At 48.6% G+C, this 27,128-nt stretch overlaps 1 protein-coding gene across 3 annotated transcripts in view; it reads left to right on the top strand.

The window, feature by feature from the left end:
• The first annotated feature begins 2,805 nt into the window (after window positions 1-2,805).
• Window positions 2,806-27,128, top strand: part of LOC122564366 (protein FAM8A1) — a 35,490-nt gene continuing 11,167 nt past the window's right edge. Inside the window, exons 1-3 of one of the 3 annotated variants that reach the window (XM_043719125.2) lie at window positions 2,806-3,521; window positions 15,998-16,118; window positions 19,388-19,511. In XM_043719125.2, coding sequence (XP_043575060.1) covers window positions 3,089-3,521; window positions 15,998-16,118; window positions 19,388-19,511 — 678 coding nt within the window. In that variant the 5' untranslated portion in view covers window positions 2,806-3,088. The remainder of the gene's footprint in view (window positions 3,522-15,997; window positions 16,119-19,387; window positions 19,512-27,128) is intronic. The other 2 variants (XM_087978630.1, XM_043719124.2) reach the window with 2 other exon arrangements.

Here is a 27,128-nt window from a genome sequence, read left to right as displayed (position 1 = left end):
TAGGACTGGAGCCCTATAAAAATCTTATGTTTTCCTTCAGAATTTCTAGTGAAGAGAATAAATTAATCAAGCATTCAATCATCCCTACCCAGAACAAAAGCAGTTTTTCTTAACTCTATGACTTTGCTTAAAGCATTGAATGTCCAGATACAGTTGAACTCAATAAAAATTATTTGCACAGAAAATTGTGTCAGATAAAGAATCGTACAAAAATTTGTGTGAGAATACAAGTTAGACACTGAACACTTTCTCAAAACTAGTAAATAATAAATCTTATAGGAGTCTAAGCTACATGAGCTATGGTGGAAACAACAAATGGTGGAGATCACGGTTCTAGACTCGAAATGTTAGCTTGCTGTCTCTCCATGGATGCTGTATGACCGGCTGTGATCTCCAGCCTTTGTTGTTTCCAGTATAGATTCCAGCATCTGGGGTAATTTGTTCCTACATGAGCTATGATGGGATCTGTGGCAGAATCAGACAAGTCAGTCGAAGCCAATCTTGATGTTATGAGCATCTCGCTGCATCTTTTTTAAAGTTTTTCACAAGCTGCATGTGTGTTGCTTGCTAGGAGTGATGAATGGGCAATTGAGGAGAATTACTACTTGTTAAATGACTTGTTGACAGCCCAACTAGTCTCCTTAATATTATAGCGTCCTATCTTATCAACTCACCAAACAAGCTAAACCTCAAAAGAAACTCAACTAAAACTAGACAGGTAACTAGCAAATTTGCCTCGCTGGTTGATCTCCATGTTGGATACTGAGCACCAATATCTCAGACATACTCTAGGAGTATAAGCCACATTCACACCATTTCCTGGCATACTGGCATCTAGATTAGCTTACCTACAGTGTGGAAACAGGCCCCCCCCAGCCCAACAAGTCCACACTGACCTGCCGAAGCGCAACCCACCCAGACCCATCACCCTACATTTACCCCTTCACCTAACACTACGGGCAATTTAGCATGGCCAATTCACCTAACCTGCACATCTTTGAATTGTGGGAGGAAACCGGAGCACCCGGAGGAAACCCACGCAGACACGGGGAAAATGTGCAAACTCCACACAGAGAGTCACCTGATGCGGGAATTGAACCCGGTTCTCTGGCGCTGTGAGGCAACAGTGCTATCCACTGTGCCGTCTCAACGCACATGTCCAGTCTACTTACAGTATGCTTCTGCACTTCAATGCTGCACCTTGGACTGAACTGGCAACTATTATTGTAATGCTGTAGCAAGGAACTTTGCACTCAAGGATATGCACCCAACTCAATGACCAGGCTGCATCTCCACGCGCTTCACCCCCTGTTAGAGGATATACGCACTTTGAGACCACAGCATCCTTCCCTTGCATTAACTTGCCTTTATGAGTTTTGCTCCCTCAGCCAAAGACACCAAGCTCATATTGTTACTGACTTGCTTTGTTATTTGGCGCAGACACAAAAGTAGTAGCTGTTATGGTTTTCAGCAGGCTTCAGTCAAGGATAGCTTTTGCTCTGGAGGTTCCAGCACATTAAAAGTCAAAGGCAGCCTCTGATATAAACCCAGAGTAGCTAGAGTCAGAATGATCTCTACATAAGGGGTGATGAGTTGAATGTTGGATAGCCCACCACCCAGCTTGAGCCATTCTGCATTCCGTGGCTTTCATTCCAACAGGAAAGTAGAGAGAGTCAGGTAGTAAGGGAGGTGAAACTGGGTGGTTCAACTGTTACTTTTGATGGCAGTAGAGAAGTGTCCCATACAAGTGACCAAGGGCATGCACAGTTACTGCTGTCAGGGTTGTGGTGAGTGAGAGAGTGTGAGGGAAGATGTTGCAGGCAACAGGAATTTGTAGAGCATGAACCTTGGTGAAAGATGGGTTCTGTAATAAGTACAAGGTATTGGAAAGGAGATGATGGCACTTAAGTTTGCAGAATGTACAAGGTAATTTCTCCCTACATTGCTGTACATTCCTCCAGACAGCACAGACTGCTTTATCCTGGCTGGCACACCTAATATCCCCCACTTTGAGTGGTCAAACCTCATAAGTTAAATATTTATAATCTTGTTATATTTTTCAATACAGTAGACATTATAGTGATGTTCACTGGAACCATCTGAGAAGACTTGGGGAGATTCACTGCCAATCTTTCTGATTTGATATCAGTAATTTGGACTGACACCAGTGGGGAAGGATGCTGAAGTGAGGGTCAATCTTGATAAGCGCAGCATCATCCAGCAACACATTTTTCAGCTCTGATCTCCAGCATCTGCAGTCCTCACCTTCTCCTAGGCAATCTTGATAAACAAAGCAAGTTTACTATGTAGTACTTAATGACTATTACATCTAAGTTACACTAGAGTCCTTTGTAAGACCTCAGGTGAAAGTACACATTATTGTTAATTAATTTTCGGTTATATGTCAACTTAACACAAGACTGATACACTGAAGCACCATTTAGTTCCTCCCATTATGGCCATAAGAATAGAGCTTATCTCATGATGTCAGTAACCCTTTTACATAAGCTTAGTATTATAAGTAATCTATGTTGATCCACCTCATTCTCAATCAATAAAGCTGACTTTTTTCACATTATGCACCTACCTAATTTTTGCCACTGAAATGTCGTTCTTAATATTTCATTAGCTCTACAAAATATCACACCAGATCTATGCAGAGAAATGTTAATTTGGCTGTTGTGAGGTCGGAATATTAAAATAAATAAACATGTTCAGCTGGTCTGACTCCTGACTCCACCGTCGCTCTGTGCCCGCCCACATCCTCGGGGCAGCTGCTGTTGATTGACAGCAGGAGCTCGCGCTCCGCCCAACCGCCAGTTGATCCTCTACCAATCTCGTCCATTCTGGGCTCGCAGGGGTGATCTGATCATTTGTACCATTTTGTTTCAGTTTTCCTCAAGTATGGAGATCCCACGATGTCTGAATAGTATTATATATGCCGATCTTCTTGATTACAAAAATGGCTGCGGCCTGATTTTGCTTGGTTATTTCAAACAGTACACCGTAGACTAGCCTGTCCACCCCCTCGCCTTGCTCCCCCTGTGGTGTGGCCGCTGTGAGAGGTTCTTCACGGCTTTCAGTGACAATGGCGGAGTGCAGCGGCCCAGACAGGCATAGGGATAGGGGCGGATCCTGCTCCTTCACCAACAACCCGGCTGGGAAAAGCCAGGGAGCCCCCGGGACTACGGTCGGCGCTGGGGAATATTGCAGGAAAGTGCAGGAGTGGCTGTGGCAGTATTACAGCTACGTGCAATGGCAGAGCTGGCTCATGATGATGGCCCCTCTCCCTCCCTATTACCCCTTCGTCAGCGGCGGGGCCAGGCAGAGCGAGGGGGAGGCAGCCGCTGCTCCCACTCCCGGAGTTAACAATCCCTTCCCCCTCTACCTCGGCGTTCCCACTGTGTCGCCAACCCCGGGTGAACAACCGCAGCAGCGGGAGGTGGCAACTGCTTCGGCGAGCGGCGTCAGGCTGCCAGCCACTAATGCGCAGCAACAGGCAGCGAATGTGCACCCGAGAGGTAAGGCACCACGGAAGATGTGTCAGCCGTTATGTGGGAGATTTGCAGTAGAAGAGGAACTGCATGTTGTAATTACAAACGTCTTGAATCTGCATTGCCGGGACGAGCTTCGGAAACAGCACCTAAACAAGATGAGAGAGTGACTGCAATTAGCTGTTGGAAAAGTGACACGCAATGCTATTTGCACGCAGTTGTTTTTCCATGAAATCACTTGGCTGTTAAATGCTTATCAGTAGACTGCAGACGTTTATCTGATCCTAACTGCACTTTTTGATTATGCTAAATGGCTAGTGGGTCCCATGCATTGCAACCCTAAACTATCCTTGAATCTTGTTCACAGAAACAACCTCAACGTATATGATTCGGAGATACCGGTGTTGGACTGGAGTGTACAAAGTTTAAAAATCACACAACACCAGGTTATAGTCCAACAGGTTTAATTGGAAGCACTAGCTTTCGGAGCGACTATCACCTGATGAAGGAGCGTCGCTCCGAAAGCTAGTGTGCTTCCAATTAAACCTGTTGGACTATAACCTGGTGTTGTGATTTTTATCAACGTATATGGTTAGAGACAAAAAAACTGCTGATGCTTATGGACATCTGTACATGTCTGCAGTATGGAGGAAATAAGTTATTCCTAGTAATTCAGATTTAAAAGAATCAAGCAAACTATTGTAGCATTGAGGACAGTGAAATCTTAAGTACCACTGGTTGTCAATGAATAAGAACATGAAAGCAGGACTGGGCCCTCCAGCCTGTTGCACTATTCCATAAAACCAGCTACCTGATTGTGCCCTCAGCTAGACCTCTTGCTTGCCTTCACATTACCTTGGGCTTCCTTGTAAATGTGTCTAATTCAGCCTATATATGTTACTATATATGTTACTTTAATGCCACATTATCCCACACTCTCCCTATTTGTGATGTGCTTTCTAGAAATCTGTCGATCTCCATCTTGAACCTGCTCTATGATGGAGATTCCACAGACTTCTGGGGGTAGAGAATTCCAAGAATTCACCATGTTCTAAATGAATAAAGCACCTTCATCTCTGTCTTAAATGGCCTATGCCTTATCCTGAGATTATGCACGTGGTTTTAGACTCACCAGCTAGGGGAAACTTCCCTATCCACCTTGTTGTTCCTTGTAAGAATTTGTAGGTTTCAATGAGGTCATCTCTCATTCTTCAAAACTCTAGGCAATACAGATCCAGTCTCCTCAAACTCCTGTCATAAAACAATGCTGGCATACCAGGTTCACCTCAATGTCACACTCATTCTCTCACTCCCTCAATCTGGTGAACTTATTTGCACTCCTTTGACAAGTATATCCTTCCTTAGATTAATAGAATCAAAGCTGTACATAGACTTGGTGAGATGTCACCTGGAGTACTTGGTACAACTGTAGTAAAACAATCTTATATTTAAATTCCCTAGTGATGAAGACCAACTTCCTGTTTTTTTTTCCCTTCTAGATTGCTTACTGCACCTGCATGTTAATTTTGTGACTCATGAATCAGGGCCTCAACTTGCCAAATGCTCACTATTTAAGAAATACTCAGTTTCTGTTTTTTTCTACTGAAGTGAATACTTTCCCCCTTATTCACATTGTATATCACATGCCATGATCTAACCCACTCACATTCTCTTCCTTGCATCTTCTCAAATTACCTTGTGATACTCTACATCGTGCAATCTTGAGAATGATCTGTTATTTCTTACTCTCTGCTTTTTGTCTTATGTCCATCAAACATGAGTTCTCTTTCATTGATTTTTGCTGACTCTGCCCAATTTTGCCATTCTTTTCTAAGTATTCAGTTATCACATCCTTTATATTACATTTGCGATTTTCCAGTCAGCAGAAACCTTTTCAGAATCTATTAACTTTTGAAAGATAACCACCAAAGCATTCATTTTCTTTCTTAGATGAAGCTCATCTGGTCAAGTATATTAATTGAACTTCAGGTCAGTTAATGATGAGTATCATTTCTTTTGCTGTTCATTTCTTTTAGTTCCTCTGTTTCATAAGTCCTTTGGTTGCCTTGTATTTCCAGAGATGTTCTGTATCTTCTTTGAAGACAGGTGTGAAGTAACTTTAGTTTTTCTGCCATTCTCTTGTTCTCCACAATAAATATTGGCTCTATTAAAGCACAAAGTTAAATCAAAATAACTTAAAACTAGACAACTTAGTGAATATAGAGCAAAGCCATCCATATGCAGTAAAACTAATTAATACAGATTACTTCAGCTATGTTTTCAGAATATATTATGATCCCGCAACTCCCTGATCAGTTTTTCACTTGCATTTCACTGACCACAGCCCGAAGTAGAGTACAAAACTCTCTCCTATCAAAGCCACACACCATCCTGACCTGGAACCGTATCACTCTTCCATCACTGTCTATGGATCAAAATCCTGGACCTCACTTCCTAACAAAACGGAATGCACACTCACCATATGGACTGCAATGATTTAAGATGGCAGTTCATCACTACTTTCTCAAGGGGCAATAATGCTGACCTAGCCACCATGTTCCACATTTTACAAATGAAGAAATAACACCTGGACAAAAGTAACTATGTATCTGGCACTGAATTTGGCAGTTTTGAGCCAGTGATGGGAGTAGAATTAGACCACTCGGCCTATCGAATCTGCTTTGCCATTTGATCACATCTGATATTTTTTTCCAACCCTGTTCCCCTGCTTTTTCCCGATTAACCTCTGATCTCTTTACCAATCAAGAATCTATCTCTATCTTAAATACACTTGGTAACTTGGCCTCCATAGCCCTCTGTGGCAGTGAGTTCCACAGATTAACCACTATCTGCCTGAAGAAATTCCTCCTCATCTCAGTTCTAAAGATGCATCCTTTCATTTTGAGGCTGTGCCCTCAGTTCCTAGTATCTCCTAGTGGAAACATTTTCCATGGCCACTTTATCCAGGCCTCTCGGTGTTCTGTAGGTTTTAATAAGATCCCCCTCAGCCTTCTAAAGTTCAAGTACCGACTCAGAGTTCTCAACTGCTCCTCATATGACGCGCCCTTCATCCCTTGGATTATTTTTGTAAACCTCCTCTGGTTTAATGTTGCTCCCTTGGAGGCAAAGGTAATTTTAATGTTTTGTGAGGATACAATTAGGTGCCTCTGGGTAGTTCAGGATGCAGGATGGGAAAAAATTGTGGCTGTAAGAGCTGCTGCTTTTGAGGTATTTTAGGTGTTGGACCTATTAGATCGCGCAGATCAGTTGTAGTGGCAGTTAGAGGCAATAAGGAATTTACAAGAGCTGGGGGTGTGATGGATGGCAGTTAAAGGAAGGGAGAAAAACTGCAGATATAGTCGGGTAGAAGGGTTATGGCCAGGAGTGATAGGAGAGGGAGGAAGATAAGGATAGCCACAGGTGACTCCTGCACTATTCTCAAACAAATATGCTGTTTTGCAAGATGTAGGAGGTGATGGACTCTCAGGGGAACTTGCAGGAGCAGCCAAGTTTCTGGTACCGAGACTGGATCTAATGCAATGAGGGGTATGTCAGGTTCCAAGGGATCAATTGTGTTAGGAGACTGTCTAGTCAGAGGCACAGACAGACATTTCTCCGGCCAACAGCAAGAAATCAGAATGTTATGTTGCCTGCCTGGTGCCAGGATCAAGGATATCTTGGAGAGAGTACAGAATATTCACAAAGGGGAGAGAGACCAGTAGGAGGTCATTGTATACATTGGAACCAACAACATGGGAAGGGAAAATGATGAGATTCTGAAGGAGAAATTAGGAAGTTGGGCAGGAATTTAACAAGGGTAGTAATATCTGGAATACTCTGGTGCTATGAGGTAGTCAGGGTAAGAATAGAAGGATAGAGCAGATGAATGCGTGAGGGGAGAAGGGTTCACATTTTTGGATCACTGGAATCTCTTCTGGGGTAGAAGTGACCTGTATACGAAGGACAGATTGCACCTGAATTGGAAGGAGACTAATATATTGGCAGGGAGATTTACTCAAGGTGTTTGGGAGGTTTTAAACTGGTATGGTTGAGGGGTGGGACCCAGCAAGATAATGAGGAAGGAGATCATTCTGAGCCTAGTACAGCTGGGAAAGGGAGCAAGAAAAACAGTCAGGGCAGTCAGGAACAAAGCAAAGAAGGAGGTAAATTAAACAATTTATTTCAATGCAAGAAGCCTAACAAGGAAGGCAAATGAATTCGGGGCATGATTAAGAACATGGGACTTGGATATTCTAAAAGTTACAGAGATGAGAAAGTCTATAGCCTTAAAGCTTGTACTTAAACATTTAAACTAAAATGTAATGTTGAATTATTGAATACATTTGCTGCACACTAGAAAATGGACAAGCAGGGAGAGTCTGGCCACGAAAAAGGGGGAACCCAAGTTATGCGGAAGATAAAAACATCTGTTCTCATCAAGTGATAACAGGATGCTTTAAGGCAATTAAGAATGTTTGCCTTAACATCAGTGAATCTGTGTAAACAGGACACAGAGTAACAACAATCACGGCTGTTCCCTTGTGAAATTAATGACAGTGTTTGATTCTGACCTCGAAACGTAACTCTGTACTATCAAAAGCCTTGTAATTGACAGTCAGGTCGTATCAATTATAGTGGATTCATATTACCCCTTGCAAGCTAGGCAGACACAGAGGAAAACATCTTTTCTTTTGCAAGTCCCTGACTTGAGAATTCAGAAGGACGTGAGAGAGAGAGAGAGAGAGAAAGAGAGACCATTTTAGTACTGGGACTGCTGAAGCCAGTAGCAAATTAAACTTTGTGCTTACTTGCTATGGATTGAACTTAATTGCATTTTTGAGACTTTATGATGATTTTGAGTAGCCCTTACTGGTTATGAAATGCAAGCTGTGAAAGGTAATATTGATGAAGCTTTAATTTATCTGCTGTTCTTGCAGACCATGACTACCCCACTGTCAATTCAAACTAGTCAGATCTTATGTCTTATTTGAATTTGAATCACAATCCTGAAAAGAAAGCCTGTTTAATTCGAGACTAATGAATCAGTTTACCGTAACATTTCAGCTTCAGGTACAGAATGATTGTGTTTAAGATAAAAGCAGGAGTCTGCTCCTAGCTTAAAAATTATTCTAAAACTAATATTGAAGAGAATCTGACACAATCTGTCAGGAAGCCATTTTATGGTCAAAATTTTACCCTTCTTGATAAGAAGCCATTTTGTAAAACAGTTGTATCTGAAATGTGAGCTGTGTAAGGTTACCTTCTGAACTCTTCAATTAGCTCAGAGTGGTACCTCTTTTTCATTGGAGCTTATCTCGCCAGCAGATGCCTAACTCGGCTGGATTTGTTTTTCCCACCTGATGAATGGCTTAGGGCCTGTAGGAGTGATTAGTCAAGCGCACACAGACCTGTCAATTAACCACTGTTATCTGTCTAATTAAGAACAGACAGTGTTTTGTAAACTTTTTGTATAAAGGAAGCCTGTTTGTGAGAGTAAAGCAGAGTAGTCTGCCATCCTGCTCTCCAGGAGCCCAGTTAGTTTAGCTTATAGGTGTCAGTGTTATGTTGTAACAGTGATCCTATTGGTAAATAAAAGGGATGACTAAAATTAAACTAAACTGTGTCTGTAAGAGGTTTTTTTTATTCCAGACTTCCAAACAGTACGATTTCCAGGACGAAACAAGAGAGGCTTACAGGTTGATCCCACAAGGGATTCCCTGGGCCGGCTGAAATCTATATTTTAACAGAGATGTAGCTCTGGGATGGACAGGACTGGCAGATCATTGTTTCAGGATGCAAATGCTATAGGAATGTTAGAAAGGTGGAGGGGTGGGAAAAGAAGAGAGGTGTGGCTTTTTTTGATAAATTATTTGGGTGGAACTGACAAATAAAAAAGAAATGATTGTCTTATTGGCATTGTACTATAGATCCCAGTAATAGTCAGCAGGAAACTGAGAAACAAATTTGTAAGGAGATCTCAGTTATCTGCAAGAATAATAGGGTGGTGATGGTAAGAAATTTTAACTTTACAAACATAGACTGGGACTACCATGATGTTAAGGATTTAGATGGAGAGGAATTTAAGTGTGGTACAAGAAAATTGTCTGATTCAATATGTGGATGTACCTACTAGAGAACGTGCAAAACCTGATCTCCTCTTGAGAAATAAGGCAGGGCAAGAGACTGAGGTGTCAATGAGGGAGCACTTTGGGACCAGTGACTATAATTCTATTAGTTTTAAAATAGAGATGAAAAAGGATAGACAGGACCTAAAAGTTGAAGTTCTAAATTGGAAGAAGGCCAATTTTGACAGTGTTAGGTAAGAACTTTGAAAAGTTGATTGGGAGCAGATGTTTGCAGGTAAAGGGACGGCAGAAAAATGGGAAGCCTTCAAAAATGAGACAACGAGGGTCCAGAGACGGCATGTTCATGTTAGGGTGAAAGGAATGGCTGGTAGGTGTAGGAAATACTGGATGACTAAAGAAATTGTGGTTTTGGTCAAGAAAAAGAAGGCAACGTATGTCAGGTATAGACAGCTGAGTTCGAGTGAATCCTTAGAAGAGTATAAAGGCAGTAGGAGTATACTTAAGAGGGGAATCAGGAGGGCAAAAAGGGGACATGAGATAGCTTTGGCAAATAGGGTTAAAGAGAATCCAAAGGGATTTTATAAATACATTGAGTTCAAAAGGATAACTAGGGAGAGAATAGGGCGCCTCAAAGATCAGCAAGGCAGCCTATGTGGAACTGCAGGATATAACAAGTTTACTGTGGAGAAGGATATGTAAGGTACAGAATGTGGGCAAATAGGTGGTGACATCTTGAAAAATTTCCATATTACAGAGGGGGAGATGCTGGATGTCTTGAAATGCATAAAGGTAGATAAATCCCCAGGACCTGATCAGGTGTACCCTAGAACTCTTTGGGAAGCTAGGGAAGTGATTGCTGGGTCACTTGCTGAGATAATAGGATCATCGATAGTCACAGGTGAGGTGCCGGAAGACTGGAGGTTGGCTAACATAGAGTCACTATTTAAGAAAGGTGGTAAGGAAAAGTCAGTTTTCTGTAGACCAGTGAGCCTGACATCGGTGGTGGGCAAGTTGTTGGAGGGAATCCTGACGGACAGGATTTACATCTAACTGGATAGACAAGGATTGGAGTGTTGGAGATAACCTTAGAGGTTTATAAAATCATGAGGGGCATGGATTGAATACATAGACAAGGTCTTTTCCCTGCAGTGGGGGAATCCAAAATTCGAGGGCATAGGTTTAGGATGAAAAATTTAAAAGGGACATAAGGGGCAACGTTTTCACGCAGCAGGCGGTGCACATATTGAATGAGCTGCCAGAGAAAGTGATGGAGGGCTGGTATCATTACAAGATTTAAAAGACATCTGGATGGCTTTATGAATAGGAAGGGTTTAGAGGGATATGGGCCAAGCGCAGGCAAATGGCACTAAATGAGGTTAGGATATCTGGCTGGCATAGAAGAGTTGGACCAAAGACCCTTATTCCATGCTGTACATCTCTAATATTCTATGACTCGAAGTGCTCATAGAACTACAGAATGGTTAGAGCAGAAGAGGTGTTAGTTTGGTCTGACATGTTTGGCATATTGTGTGCAATTCTGGTCTCCCTCCTATTGGAAGGATGTTATGAAACTTGAAAGGTTCAGAAAAGATTTACAAGGATATTGCCAGGGTTGGAGGATTTGAGCTATACGGAAAGGCTGAATAGGCTGGAGCAGTTTTCCCTACAGCATCAGAGGCTGAGGGGTGACCTTATAGAGGTTTAAAAAAATCATGAGGGGTATGGATGGGATAAATAGACAAGGTCTTTTCCCTGGACGGGGGGGAGGGAGTCTAGAACTAGAGGGCATAGGTTTAGTGTGAGAAGGGAAAGATTTAAATTGGACCTAAGGGTCAACCTTTTCACACAGAGGGTGGTACAAATATGGAATGAGCTGCCAGAGAAAGTGGTGGAGGCTGGTACATTTACAACATTTAAAAAGCATCTGCATGGGTGCATGAATAGGAAGGGTTTAGAGGGATATGGGCCAGCACAAGTGCTGTCAAATAGGACTAAATTATTTTAGGATATCTGGTCAGAATGGACGGGTTGTACCGACTATGTCTATGACTATTGTAGGATACATGAAAGTGAACAAATAGATTCTTACATTTTCAAATGGCATTTGATGAGGTGCTACATAAAAGATTAACAGACTGGAGGAGGCGTTGAGAGTTTGGGTAATATACTAGCATAAATTGATTAGTTAATAGACAGAAAGATCAAGAATAAAGAGATTTTAACTATAGGTGGTTCCCAGTTGACAAACAATTGACTTAAGAATGCTCATACTTATGAAAGAGATCCTGTATTAATTTTAAGGATCTAACATGAGCATTTTCTCATACTTAAGCTAGGCTATTTTATATTGAACTGTATATTGTTTCAGATTTGTGTACAAATCAGCATACTTTGGAATGGAACCCATTTGTAACCCAGTAAATTTCTGTAGTTGAGTTCCACAGTGGTCAGTACTGGGCCCTCAACTATTTACAATCTATAGTAATGACATTTGATAACAGTAAATGTAAGTTGTGAGGAAGATGTAAAGAAATATAGACAAGTTAGGTAAGTGAGTAACAACATTGCAGATGGAATATAATACAGGCAAATTTGAGGTTATTCACTCTGTTTTTAAAAATAGGTAGAGGGTATGTTTTAATAGGTATAAACCTATAATATAGACACTACGTCTATAGGTACGGCAAGAAATCAGGATGACTGATGGAGATTGGTTTTTGTTGCTAGGAGATTGGAATGCAGGAAAAAAAATCATTACGATTGTATAGGACTTTGAGATCATTCTAGAATACTATATGCAGTTTTGTCTCTGTATATAAGCAAGATTTTGCTTGCCTTGCAAGTGCTACCATAGAGCTTCACTGAATTAGATTCTGGGATGAGAGGCTGAATTGTCATCCCGTTCCCTCTTTAGTCGAAGTAAAACGCTCAGAGAATCAGTACACTTTTACCACCTTCATCTTTGTTCTAGGCCCTGGAGGGAAAGAGAACAATCACCTATGTGCACAGGGACATGAGTTCTCAGTCTTTTCTCTGGAACAGCAGATTCTCACTGAATTATATAGTCATTTTACAGAGAGGACCATCCAGATAAGGCAACATACATATTGATTGGGTGACTGTTACAATCAGTGAGTGTCAACAGTAAAGATTAAGCCATCTGCTGGTACACAATGTGTGTTCTTAACCTTAATTGACTTCACATCATGAATACTTTTCACCTAGTTAAAATGACCTTACATACTGAATGCTTCCAATATTGTTAAATGGCTCTACGTAATGAATGCTTTTCAACCTTGTATACCCATTGCCCTTGCCTCCAGCACCTAGTTGTTAACTGCAAGTTCTTATCTGATCTGAGTCATGCTCAGTTGAACCTCTTGTTTCACCAAACTCAAAACTTAACTCTTACCTAACATGCTCATACCCTATACACATTCTCAGGATTATTTGGGTCAGTTTACTCTAGAGGTTTGAAGAATATGAGGTGATGTAATTGAAACATGTAAGATTCTTAAAAGCTTGGCAGATTATGTATGGAGAATTTGTTTTCCCCTGGCTTGGGAATGTAGAATGAAGGCAGAACCTAAGGGTAAGGAGTTATCATTCAGAACTGTGATTAGGAGAATTTTCTTCATTTGGAGGGTTACAGATTTGTGGATTTCCACATTGAATATATTTCGCGCTCAGAAAGATGGATTTTTGGTGTTTTAAGGAATTGAGGGATTTGGAAAAATTGAGTTGAAGTCGAAGATGAGCCATAGTCACATTTAATGGTGGGTCAGGCCTGATGAGCTACATGGCCCATTGCATGTATTTCTTGCACTCATTTTCAGTTACATCTGTTGGGAAGTTAATATTGAGAGACAAACATTGTTGTGATTTTACAATAATATGTATTACATAGTCTAAGGTGCCAGTTGTTCACAGCATATCATCCAGTTTGTCATGTGGAAATCCACAAGAAATCAGGAATATCAGAGATCATTTGACTAAGTTACAGTCTTTTGCACAATGCCTATTTGTGTCCACATGTGCATGTCCCTACTGTTTTCTTCCTTTATCAATGAATTCATAGATGTGAATGCTTGCAGATTCTGTAAGCGGTTATCTATATCTCTGAAAGATTAGTAATGTCTGTTTTTACTGTGAAATTGGACAGACAAATGGTATACTAATGCAGATGAGGATTTTGACAATGGTGTCAAGTAAGCTGATCTCAAAACCAGTCTCATTGATCATAGTGAGAATCTCCTGGATGTGGAGATTTTCCATTACTTTGTTATCCAGAGCAGCAACAGCTTCCAAAGTCGGTAAGGTCTTTAGGATGAGAACATGGTGAGCGACTTTATGACCAGCATCTTCACCTCAAACTGCAACAGTTCAAGAAAAAGGCTGACTACTATCACTACCTTATGGGCAACTAGGTCTAAGCAATAATTCTGACTTTACATGGCCTGAGAATTAAAATGTTCTTTACTCAGATGAGCAATAATTGCTTGAGATAGTTGATTACAGTTGAATGCTATGAGAAAACCCTGTGTTTCGAATGTATGATCAATTAATGTATGTATTAATATAGTAGTGGACTTGACAAGTTAGACCAGTACATGAAGAGTCTCCGAGCTGTACACTACCAACAAAACACAACCAGAACATTTGTAGTTGCACCAGTGTCATAAGAGTTGTTAAATCTAAACACATTTGTGCAAGGAAAAAAAAAGTTGAAGCAACCATAACTGAATATTCAGCAACAAATTTAAGCATCCAATAACTGAAGTCAGCAAGCATCTCAATACCTACAGATTCCATTCAGGCAGTGTGTCTCCCAACATTTCCCCATTGTAATCATTGCAGGATGGAAACTAATCACTCACTGAAGTAGGGTTGCGGGAGCATTTAATAAACAACATGAAATCTAGAGCCTAGCCCTCTTCTTCCAAAGAATTCTGTGCCTTCAGAGGTCATCAGAGTTCACATATATATTTTAAATCACCCTGTTTGGATATGTTATGATACAGCTCTGCGCAAGTTAAACATGAATCTGGACCTTCTGGTCCAGAAGTAAAGACACTACTACTCTACCACAAGACCCTTTTACAGTGTACTTGTTTATTTTGTTGAATACATTTTTTTAAAAAGGCAATTGGCCTAATTTCAAAGAACACAGAAAATTAAAGTACACGAGCAGGCCCTTCGGCCTTCCAAGCCTGCGCAGATCTACATCCTCTATTTTAACCTGTCGCCTATTTTCCAAGGATCTGTATCCCTCTACTCTCTGCCCATTCGTGTATCTGGCAACGCGTTCCAGGTACCCACCACTCTCTGCAAAAGGAACTTTCCATGCATATCTACCTTAAACTTTTCCCCTCTAACCTTGTATTTGTGACCCTTAAGCTTCTTGCTATGCACCCTGTCTGTACCTCTCATGATTTTGTAGACCTCAATCAGGTCTTCCCTTAACCTCTGTCTTTCTAATGAAAATAATCCTAATCTACTCAACCTCTCTTCATAGCTACCAACCTTTATTCCAGGCAACATCCTGGTGAAACTCCTCTGCACTCTCTCCAAAAGCATCCATATCCTTCTGGTAATGTGGTGACCAGAACTGTAGGCAGTATTCCAAATGTGGCCAAATCAAAGTCCTATACAACTGTAACATGATCTACCAACTCTTGTACTCAATACACTGTGTGATGAAGGAAAGCATGACATATGCCACCTTGACCACTGTGTTGCCACCTTCAGGGTACAATAGACCTGAATATCCAGAATTCTCTGTACGTTAGTTTTCCCCAGGGCTTTTTCACTTACTGTATAGTCCGCTCTAGAATTCGATCACATGAATGCCTTAGGAATCAGGTACTGCCTCCAAGTTTAAAATACAAACCACCATCAATCATCAGCAGGCGAGAGGAACAGCAGAAAAGAACGGCCACAAAATGCTAAGGGTTATGATGCCCAGAACCGTCTCCATAGGAAATTGCACGCCAAAACATTCTGTGCTCCAACACCCCCGATCCGGAATGGACAACTGCAATAGAACAAGCTTCTGGCTGTAATTATATTCATCACTTCTTGGAGTAATGAAGTTCTCTTTCTTCAAATGTTTTACTTCCTTCTCTCTGGTACTTAGTTTCAGAGCTTATTTGAAGTAGTAATCTTGGTACTTTATATGTAATTTGAGGTTCACTTATTTTATGATAGCATCACACATCCCAATTGTACTTTGCAATAATATTTTTGCCCTGCTTAAAAATGCTACTCTTAAAATCTTCATGGAGTTTATCATTGATCGGTATCATTTGTCTTGATCAGTATCGTTAGCATGTGTTCATCGAACTTTAAATGTCATGTTTGACTATCGTGCAAATATATTTTCAAAATAATCAGAATCACTTTGTCATGTTTTTAAAGGACGTGAATACACTATTCCATCTCTGATGCATCGGTTCCTTGCAGAGATGGTAGATTTTCTGATCCTGTTTCTGCTAAAAGCTATTGTGGTGCTAACAGTGATGCACATCTGTGGGATCAAGTAAGTAACACCAATTTAACTGAAACCATTCACTGCTTGGCGTTCATATATAAATAACACAGCCAATCATATTGGGAATAATATCTTATTGTCATTAATAAATGAGTTGTCATTAATAAATGAAGGGAAAAAGTGAGGACTGCAGATGCTGGAGATCAGAGCTGAAAATGTGTTGCTGGAAAAGCGCAGCAGGTCAGGCAGCATCCAAGGAGGAGAATCGACGTTTTGGGCATAAGCCCGAAATGAAAACTAACAATGAGATAAACCACGTAAAATTGTCACTTGATGATAATGTTGTTTATATTGGAGCTAACGGCAAATCTCTGACATATTGGCCACCGTAAGATGATCTGGTCTCAGTTCTGATTACAGATAAGGAAACAAATTACTTCACTAGGAGTTGGAAGTGCATAAAGTTCAGTATTGTTCTGTCCAAGTGTTCTGTAGTTCACTGCTAATTTTAGCAATCATTTTTAGCAACTCCTTTTAGTTGGTGTAATACATGTCTAAGGAAAACTGTGGGGGGGAATATTGGAGATACTTTGTCCTCATCTTTTTCAAATGTGCTTTATTCTTGTGTATTCTAAATTTGAGGGTGGAGAGGGGAGAAGTCAGAGTTGATGAATTGTGCACTTGGTTTCTGTAACAGAACTGCAATTTGATTGAGGGACCGTAAGTTCATAAAATATGCAAATGAACTGGGATGGGTTACAACACTATTGAATTCATGTGACTTGTTTAAACTAGTGACCAAGGAAAATATGTAAGCAGAAACCTCTCACAATAGCACATGCATATCAGTCAAGCCACCAGCAATAATAATGAGTTTTTTTGTCATGGCAAATCAATATTAAAAGCTGAACAAAAGTGTATACAGGATTGTGAGATACTTTACATGTGATAATATATAGGTCTGCTGTTGACATAGTATTTAATCATCTACAGGACACTACCGGATAAAATATGTTACAATCTTTAGGACTCTATGCAACATTGTAGCAGGTTATTTTCACTCAGTTATTTATAATATAATAATGTAACAAGATTTTTCAACTGGGATCCAAATTCTCCAGAAATCTGCAAGAAAGTTTTTAGGGCTTGGTCAAATCGGTTTATTAAAGAATGAAATAATTTTAAAGATCTCCTTTAACAAACTGAGTCCACAAATACAAAGAGTAAAATTGATCAATACTGATGCCATGAAGCCCCATTTATTACTAATAAGACTGCAGCATTTTTTTTCCGCTCATACCCACCTCCAAAAGAAGATTTAGTTTAGTTCAGTTTTGTTTAATTTATCCACCAGTGCATGCTTGGAACAATGTGTCACTGATTCTATTTGAGAGAAGAGGAGATCTCCTGAATTCACTCAGCTGCCATGTTTAAATCTGTTAAGTAGAGCAACAGGTCCAATGATGTCCAATTCATGGTTTAAATGATCTGAGAGTTAAATTGTAATGTCAGTCATTATTGGGATGATTTTACCTCAAACTCTTCATATAGCTTACTGTTGGTTGTTGGAGACAACTGTTCATTGAGTTGAGGGTGATGTGGGTGCTCAAACAGTGTGCTCCTTAGAACTCATTCGAGGGCATTGTATACATAAGGTGTAAATGACCATGAACATCACCTCTTCATATTGAAATGTGAGCCTAGAGCTTAGATGTTCATTGTATATGGTGAATCATCTGATTGTCTATTGTGAGATCTTGCTATCTGTAAATTTGTTACTGGTTACCATGTGTCAGGGGTTACCATGTGTCAGGGGTTGTTGTTTTAAAAGTTCATTGTGACGGATTTTTTTTATTACTATGGGCAATGAATTGATCAAAAATATTGAGTCTTCTGATCCATCGTATTGTCCAATGGGATTTTGATGCACACCAAACTTACAGCAGTCAGAAATATAATTGCCACATAATGCAAAATATGCTTAATACAACCCTACAGTGTGGAAACAGACCATTTAGCCCAACAAGTCCACACCAACCCTCCGAGTAACCCACCCAGACACAATCCCCAACCCTATTATGCTACATTTACCCCTGACTAATGCACCTAACCTACACGTCCCTGAACACTATGGGCAATTTAGCATGGCCAATTCACCTAACCTGCGCATATTTGGATTGTGGGAGGAAACCGGAGCACCTGGAAGAAAGGTGGTTAGCATTGCTGCCTCTCAGCGCCAGGAACCTGGACTCAATTCGATTTTCTGGCAACTGTCTGTGTGAAGCTTGCACATTCTCAGTGTGTCTGCGTGGGTTTCCTCTGTGTGCTTCATTTTTCTCCCAAAGACCAAAGATGTGCAGGTTAGGTTGTTTGGCCATGCCAAGTTGTCCATAAGTGTCCAGGGATGTGCAGGCTAGGTGGATTAGCTATGGGAAATGTCAGGTTTCAGGGATGGGGTGTTTCTGGGTGGGATGCTGTTCGGACGGTAGGTGTGGATTTGATGGGCTGAATGGTTGCTTCCAAACTGTAGAGGTACTATTCTGCAGTTGAGTTTTTTGCTCAAGAAATTGAATTATCTATTTATTTGAATAAAGCATTTTAGATACAACTTAGCTATTTTCTGCTCAATTATTTAAATTAACAAAATTTGAATAAAACAACTTGGTTTTAAGCAGAATCAATGCCATTGGGTACATTTTGCTAAATCTGAATACTGAAATAAATATAAAGTTGCCCTGAAAATATCACTTAATTGTTAACACCTATAATATTATATTATGAAAACAGAAGATGCTGGAAATAACTCAGCAGGTTTAGCAGCATCTGTGGATAGTGAAAGGGTCACAACCTAGGAGGCTAATTCTGTCTGACCCGATGTGTATTTTCAGTATTTTGCGTTTTTATCAGAATTCTGGCAGCTGCAGTATTTTGCTTTTGTATATATTCTCCCATAACCCTTTGTATATGTTGTCCACTGCAAAACAGTGATTAGCAGCTCAATGTAAATTCTTATAAATTACCACAAACTGCAGCATAACAGGTTGATATGCAGATAATTGTCAGCAGATTATCATATATTTTACTTCTGGTTTTAATTTCATTGAAAACATTAGGCAAAATATTAGAGAATGTTTTATGGAGCTTGAAAATATGTGGATGAGATTTTCAGCACTATTGGAAATGGGAATCCTTGTCTAAGCAATGTTTTTACCCAGCAATTTACCCAGCAGAAAAACTGATGTACTCCGCTTCTATTGATCAACATTTATGAAAGCACACTTTTATGGTCATACATCTTGCTGTGTTTTGATATGCAGGGATCTTTCCAAATTTGCTCTAAATTACATAATTGAAGAAATTGATGAAGACACTTCTCTAGAAGATCTTCAGAAAATGATGGCTGTAGCACTGATGTACAGACTCTTGGTCTGTTTTTATGAGGTAAAATGTTCATTAGAATCTTGAAATTCTGATATTTGAGAATAATGACTGATGTTAATGAGCCATGAGAAGTAAAATTGATTGAAGTTGTCTGATTGCTAAGGTAGCAGAGCAAACGTCTTATGGTTTTCATCCAATTGCTATTAGAGAAATATGGTTGGAAGGTCATCAAAGTTGGAGACATGACATTTCATAAAGACCTAGAATGGCAGAGGAGACAATATAACAGAATAACTGAAGGGGAATGATGCAAGGACAGTGTTTTTAAAAAAAAAAATCTTGCCACAGGAGATTCAGGAAGTAGAATTGTATGGATAGGCAAAGGGATAATACTTGTGACCCACACAAGTGCCAGACAAAGACAAGCTCCAACAAAAGAGAATCTCCTCATCTCCTCTGTCAGATCTCATACATTCTCAATGAGAATCTGAGTCGTGGGCTGGATGCAGGTGACTTTTATTTGCAATTTACAGCTAAGTTACTGCATACAGCAAAAAGGCATGAAGGAACACAAAACGTAAAACATTTTAACTTGCAGTGCACACCTCACCCTCCCCAGCAGAGTTGAGTTGTCCACCAGTAATTGGCTTCTAATGACTGAATTTGGAAGACCTATTGTCCACACCATCTTCGTGCCAACCCAACCCAGCCCACCCACCCTCCCCCATCTCCTCCCTCCCCACCCCTCTCTTTCTCCCTCCCCACCCCTCTCTTTCTCCCTCCCCACCCCTCTCTTTCTCCCTCCCCACCCCTCTTTCTCCCTCCCCACCCCTCTCTTTCTCCCTCCCCACCCCTCTCTTTCTCCCTCCCCACCCCTCTCTTTCTCCCTCCCCACCCCTCTCTTTCTCCCTCCCCACCCCTCTCTTTCTCCCTCCCCACCCCTCTCTCTCTCCCTCCCCACCCCTCTCTCTCTCCCTCCCCACCCCTCTCTCTCTCCCTCCCCACCCCTCTCTCTCTCCCTCCCCACCCCTCTCTCTCTCCCTCCCCACCCCTCTCTCTCTCCCTCCCCACCCCTCTCTCTCTCCCTCCCCACCCCTCTCTCTCTCCCTCCCCACCCCTCTCTCTCTCCCTCCCCACCCCTCTCTCTCTCCCTCCCCACCCCTCTCTCTCTCCCTCCCCACCCCTCTCTCTCTCCTCCCCACCCCTCTCTCTCTCCCTCCCCACCCCTCTCTCTCTCCCTCCCCACCCCTCTCTCTCTCCCTCCCCACCCCTCTCTCTCTCCCTCCCCACCCCTCTCTCTCTCCCTCCCCACCCCTCTCTCTCTCCCTCCCCACCCCTCTCTCTCTCCCTCCCCACCCCTCTCTCTCTCCCTCCCCACCCCTCTCTCTCTCCCTCCCCACCCCTCTCTCTCTCCCTCCCCACCCCTCTCTCTCTCCCTCCCCACCCCTCTCTCTCTCCCTCCCCACCCCTCTCTCTCTCCCTCCCCACCCCTCTCTCTCTCCCTCCCCACCCCTCTCTCTCTCCCTCCCCACCCCTCTCTCTCTCCCTCCCCACCCCTCTCTCTCCCTCCCCACCCCTCTCTCTCTCCCTCCCCACCCCTCTCTCTCTCCCTCCCCACCCCTCTCTCTCTCCCTCCCCACCCCTCTCTCTCTCCCTCCCCACCCCTCTCTCTCTCCCTCCCCACCCCTCTCCCTCTCCCTCCCCACCCCTCTCCCTCTCTCCCTCCCCACCCCTCTCCCTCTCTCCCTCCCACCCCTCTCCCTCTCTCCCTCCCCACCCCTCTCTCTCTCCCTCCCCACCCCTCTCCCTCTCTCCCTCCCCACCCCTCTCCCTCTCTCCCTCCCCACCCCTCTCCCTCTCTCCCTCTCTCCCTCCCCACCCCTCTCCCTCTCTCCCTCCCCACCCCTCTCCCTCTCTCCCTCCCCACCCCTCTCCCTCTCTCCCTCCCCACCCCTCTCCCTCTCTCCCTCCCCACCCCTCTCTCCCTCCCCACCCCTCTCCCTCTCTCCCTCCCCACCCCTCTCCCTCTCTCCCTCCCCACCCCTCTCCCTCTCTCCCTCCCCACCCCTCTCCCTCTCTCCCTCCCCACCCCTCTCCCTCTCTCCCTCCCCACCCCTCTCCCTCTCTCCCTCCCCACCCCTCTCCCTCTCTCCCTCCCCACCCCTCTCCCTCTCTCCCTCCCCACCCCTCTCCCTCTCTCCCTCCCCACCCCTCTCCCTCTCTCCCTCCCCACCCCTCTCCCTCTCTCCCTCCCCACCCCTCTCCCTCTCTCCCTCCCCACCCCTCTCCCTCTCTCCCTCCCCACCCCTCTCCCTCCCCACCCCTCCCCACCCCTCTCCCTCTCCCCCTCTCCACCCCTCTCCCTCTCTCCCTCCCCCCCCTCTCCCTTCACTCCCCCCCTCTCCCTTCACTCCCCCCCTCTCCCTTCACTCCCCCCCTCTCCCTTCACTCCCCCCCTCCCCCCCTCTCCCTTCACTCCCCCCCTCCCCCCCTCTCCCTTCACTCCCCCCCTCCCCCTTCACTCCCCCCCCCCCTTCACTCCCCCCCCCTCCCCCTTCACTCCCCCCCTCCCCCTTCACTCCCCCCCTCCCCCCTCTCCCTTCACTCCCCCCCTCCCCCTTCACTCCCACCCCCCCTCCCCCTTCACTCCCACCCCCCTCCCCCTTCACTCCCACCCCTCCCCCTTCACTCCCACCCCTCCCCCTTCACTCCCACCCCTCCCCCTTCACTCCCACCCCTCCCCCTTCACTCCCACCCCCTCCCCCTTCACTCCCACCCCCCTCCCCCTTCACTCCCACCCCTCCCCCTTCACTCCCACCCCTCCCCCTTCACTCCCACCCCTCCCCCTTCACTCCCACCCCTCCCCCTTCACTCCCACCCCTCCCCCTTCACTCCCACCCCCCTCCCCCTTCACTCCCACCCCCTTCACTCCCACCCTCTCCCCCTTCACTCCCCCCCTTCACTCCCCCCCCCTGCCCCTTCACTCCCCCCCCTGCCCCTTCACTCCCCCCCCGCCCCTTCACTCCCCCCCCCGCCCCTTCACTCCCCCCCCCTGCCCCTTCACTCCCCCCCCCTGCCCCTTCACTCCCCCCCCCTGCCCCTTCACTCCCCCCCCTGCCCCTTCACTCCCCCCCCTGCCCCTTCACTCCCCCCCTCCCCCTTCACTCCCCCCCTCCCCCTTCACTCCCCCCCCCTCCCCCTTCACTCCCCCCCTCCCCCTTCACTCCCCCCCTCCCCCTTCACTCCCCCCCCCCCCCCGTCACTGCCCCCGCCCTTCACTCCCCCCTCCCCCTTCACTCCCCCCCTCCCCCTTCACTCCCCCCCTCCCCCTTCACTCCCCCCCTCCCCCTTCACTCCCCCCCTCCCCCTTCACTCCCCCCCTCCCCCTTCACTCCCCCCCATCACTCCCCCCCCCTCCCCCTTCACTCCCCCCCTCCCCCTTCACTCCCCCCCTCCCCCTTCACTCCCCCCCCCCCCCCCGTCACTGCCCCCGCCCTTCACTCCCCCCTCCCCCTTCACTCTTCACTCCCCCTTCACTCCCCCCTCCCCCTTCACTCCCCCCTCCCCCTTCACTCCCCCCCTCCCCCTTCACTCCCCCCCTCCCCCATCACTCCCCCCCCCTCCCCCTTCACACCCCCCTCCCCCTTCACACCCCCCTCCCCCTTCATTCCCCCCCCTCCCCCTTCATTCCCCCCCCTCCCCCTTCATTCCCCCCCTCCCCCTTCATTCCCCCCCTCCCCCTTCATTCCCCCCCCTCCCCCTTCATTCCCCCCCCTCCCCCTTCATTCCCCCCCCTCCCCCTTCATTCCCCCCCTCCCCCTTCACCCCCCCCTCCCCCGTCACTCCTCCCCCCCTCCCCCTTCACTCCCTCCCCCCCTCCCCCTTCATCCCCCTCCCCCGTCCTCCTCCCCCTCCCCTTCACTCCCTCCCCCCTCCCCCTTCACTCCCTCCCCCCCTCCCCCTTCACTCCCTCCCCCCCTCCCCCTTCACTCCCTCCCCCCTCCCCCTTCACTCCCTCCCCCCCTCCCCCTTCACTCCCTCCCCCCCTCCCCCTTCACTCCCTCCCCCCCTCCCCCTTCACTCCCTCCCCCCTCCCCCTTCACTCCCTCCCCCCCTCCCCTTCACTCCCTCCCCCCCTCCCCCTTCACTCCCTCCCCCCCTCCCCCTTCACTCCCTCCCCCCCTCCCCCTTCACTCCCTCCCCCCCTCCCCCTTCACTCCCCCCCCGCCCCTTCACCCCCCCCTCCCCCTTCACTCCCCCCCCCTCCCCCTTCACTCCCCCCCTCCCCCGTCACTCCTCCCCCCTCCCCCTTCACTCCCTCCCCCCTCCCCCTTCACTCCCTCCCCCCTCCCCCTTCACTCCCTCCCCCCCTCCCCCTTCACTCCCTCCCCCCTCCCCCTTCACTCCCTCCCCCCCTCCCCCTTCACTCCCTCCCCCCCTCCCCCTTCACTCCCTCCCCCCCTCCCCCTTCACTCCCTCCCCCCCTCCCCCTTCACTCCCTCCCCCCCTCCCCCTTCACTCCCTCCCCCCCTCCCCCTTCACTCCCTCCCCCCCTCCCCCTTCACTCCCTCCCCCTCCCCTTCACTCCCCCCCCGCCCCTTCACCCCCCCCCTCCCCCTTCACTCCCACCCCTCCCCCTTCACTCCCACCCCTCCCCCTTCACTCCCACCCCTCCCCCTTCACTCCCACCCCCTCCCCCTTCACTCCCACCCCCCTCCCCCTTCACTCCCACCCCTCCCCCTTCACTCCCACCCCTCCCCCTTCACTCCCACCCCTCCCCCTTCACTCCCACCCCTCCCCCTTCACTCCCACCCCCCTCCCCCTTCACTCCCACCCCCTTCACTCCCACCCTCTCCCCCTTCACTCCCCCCCTTCACTCCCCCCCCCGCCCCTTCACTCCCCCCCCGCCCCTTCACTCCCCCCCCTGCCCCTTCACTCCCCCCCCGCCCCTTCACTCCCCCCCCCCCCCTGCACCTTCACTCCCCCCCCCTGCCCCTTCACTCCCCCCCCTGCCCCTTCACTCCCCCCCCTGCCCCTTCACTCCCCCCCTCCCCCTTCACTCCCCCCCCTCCCCCTTCACTCCCCCCCCTCCCCCTTCACTCCCCCCCTCCCCCTTCACTCCCCCCCTCCCCCTTCACTCCCCCCCCCCCCGTCACTGCCCCCGCCCTTCACTCCCCCCTCCCCCTTCACTCCCCCCTCCCCCTTCACTCCCCCCTCCCCTTCACTCCCCCCCTCCCCCTTCACTCCCCCCCTCCCCCTTCACTCCCCCCTCCCCCTTCACTCCCCCCCTCCCCCTTCACTCCCCCCCTCCCCCCTTCACTCCCCCCCATCACTCCCCCCCCCTCCCCCTTCACTCCCCCCCTCCCCCTTCACTCCCCCCCCTCCCCCTTCACTCCCCCCCCCCCCGTCACTGCCCCCGCCCTTCACTCCCCCCTCCCCCTTCACTCCCCCCTCCCCCTTCACTCCCCCCCTCCCCCTTCACTCCCCCCTCCCCCTTCACTCCCCCCCTCCCCCTTCACTCCCCCCCTCCCCCTTCACTCCCCCCCCTCCCCCATCACTCCCCCCCCCTCCCCCTTCACACCCCCCTCCCCCTTCACACCCCCCTCCCCCTTCATTCCCCCCCCTCCCCCTTCATTCCCCCCCCTCCCCCTTCATTCCCCCCCTCCCCCTTCATTCCCCCCCTCCCCCTTCATTCCCCCCCTCCCCCTTCATTCCCCCCCTCCCCCTTCATTCCCCCCCTCCCCCTTCATTCCCCCCCCTCCCCCTTCATTCCCCCCCTCCCCCTTCACCCCCCCCCTCCCCCTTCACTCCCTCCCCCCCTCCCCCTTCATCCCCCCCTCCCCCGTCACTCCTCCCCCCTCCCCCTTCACTCCCTCCCCCCTCCCCCTTCACTCCCTCCCCCCCTCCCCCTTCACTCCCTCCCCCCTCCCCCTTCACTCCCTCCCCCCCTCCCCCTTCACTCCCTCCCCCCCTCCCCCTTCACTCCCTCCCCCCCTCCCCCTTCACTCCCTCCCCCCCTCCCCCTTCACTCCCTCCCCCCCTCCCCCTTCACTCCCTCCCCCCCCTCCCCCTTCACTCCCTCCCCCCCTCCCCCTTCACTCCCTCCCCCCCTCCCCTTCACTCCCTCCCCCCCCTCCCCCTTCACTCCCTCCCCCCCTCCCCTTCACTCCCCCCCCGCCCCTTCACCCCCCCCTCCCCCTTCACTCCCCCCCCTCCCCCTTCACTCCCCCCCTCCCCCTTCACTCCCCCCCCTCCCCCTTCACTCCCCCCTCCCCCTTCACTCCCCCCTCCCCCTTCACTCCCCCCCATCACTCCCCCCCTCCCCCATCACTCCCCCCCCTCCCCATCACTCCCCCCCCTCCCCCTTCACACCCCCCCTCCCCCTTCACACCCCCCTCCCCCTTCACACCCCCCTCCCCCTTCACACCCCCCTCCCCCTTCATTCCCCCCCCTCCCCCTTCATTCCCCCCCCTCCCCCTTCATTCCCCCCCTCCCCCTTCATTCCCCCCCTCCCCCTTCATTCCCCCCCTCCCCCTTCATTCCCCCCCTCCCCCTTCATTCCCCCCCCTCCCCCTTCATTCCCCCCCTCCCCCTTCACCCCCCCCTCCCCCGTCACTCCTCCCCCCCTCCCCCTTCACCCTCCCCCCCTCCCCCTTCATCCCCCCCTCCCCCGTCACTCCTCCCCCCCTCCCCCTTCACTCCCTCCCCCCTCCCCCTTCACTCCCTCCCCCCCTCCCCCTTCACTCCCTCCCCCCTCCCCCTTCACTCCCTCCCCCCTCCCCCTTCACTCCCTCCCCCCCTCCCCCTTCACTCCCTCCCCCCCTCCCCCTTCACTCCCTCCCCCCCTCCCCCTTCACTCCCTCCCCCCCTCCCCCTTCACTCCCTCCCCCCCTCCCCCTTCACTCCCTCCCCCCTCCCCCTTCACTCCCTCCCCCCCTCCCCCTTCACTCCCTCCCCCCCTCCCCCTTCACTCCCTCCCCCCCTCCCCCTTCACTCCCCCCCCGCCCCTTCACCCCCCCTCCCCCTTCACTCCCCCCCCTCCCCCTTCACTCCCCCCCTCCCCCTTCACTCCCCCCCCCTCCCCCTTCACTCCCCCCTCCCCCTTCACTCCCCCCTCCCCCTTCACTCCCCCCTCCCCCTTCACTCCCCCCTCCCCCTTCACTCCCCCCCTCCCCCTTCACTCCCCCCCTTCACCCCCCCTTCACTCCCTCCCCCCTCCCCCTTCACTCCCTCCCCCTCCCCCTTCACTCCCTCCCCCCCTCCCCCTTCACTCCCTCCCCCCCTGCCCCTTCACCCCCCCTCCCCCTTCGCTCCCTCCCCCCCCTCCCCCTTCGCTCCCTCCCCCCCCTCCCCCTTCGCTCCCTCCCCCCCTCCCCCTTCGCTCCCTCCCCCCCTCCCCCTTCGCTCCCTCCCCCCCTCCCCCTTCGCTCCCTCCCCCCCTCCCCCTTCGCTCCCTCCCCCCCTCCCCCTTCGCTCCCTCCCCCCTCCCCCTTCGCTCCCTCCCCCCCCTCCCCCTTCACTCCCTCCCCCCCCTCCCCCTTCACTCCCTCCCCCCCCTCCCCTTCACTTCCTCCCCCCCCCCCCTTCCCCTTCACTCCTCTCCCCCCCCTCCCCTTCACTCCCTCCCCCCCCCTGCCCCTTCACTCCCTCCCCCCCCCTCCCCTTCACCCCCCCCCC

Source organism: Chiloscyllium plagiosum, unplaced genomic scaffold, assembly GCF_037043375.1.
Source record: "Chiloscyllium plagiosum isolate Xiang-an unplaced genomic scaffold, Cpla_swu_hap1 HiC_scaffold_34, whole genome shotgun sequence".
NCBI classification, from domain to species: domain Eukaryota; kingdom Metazoa; phylum Chordata; class Chondrichthyes; order Orectolobiformes; family Hemiscylliidae; genus Chiloscyllium; species Chiloscyllium plagiosum.
The sequence above is the reverse complement of the archived record's forward strand: the minus strand, read 5'-3'. Positions and strand labels throughout refer to the sequence as shown.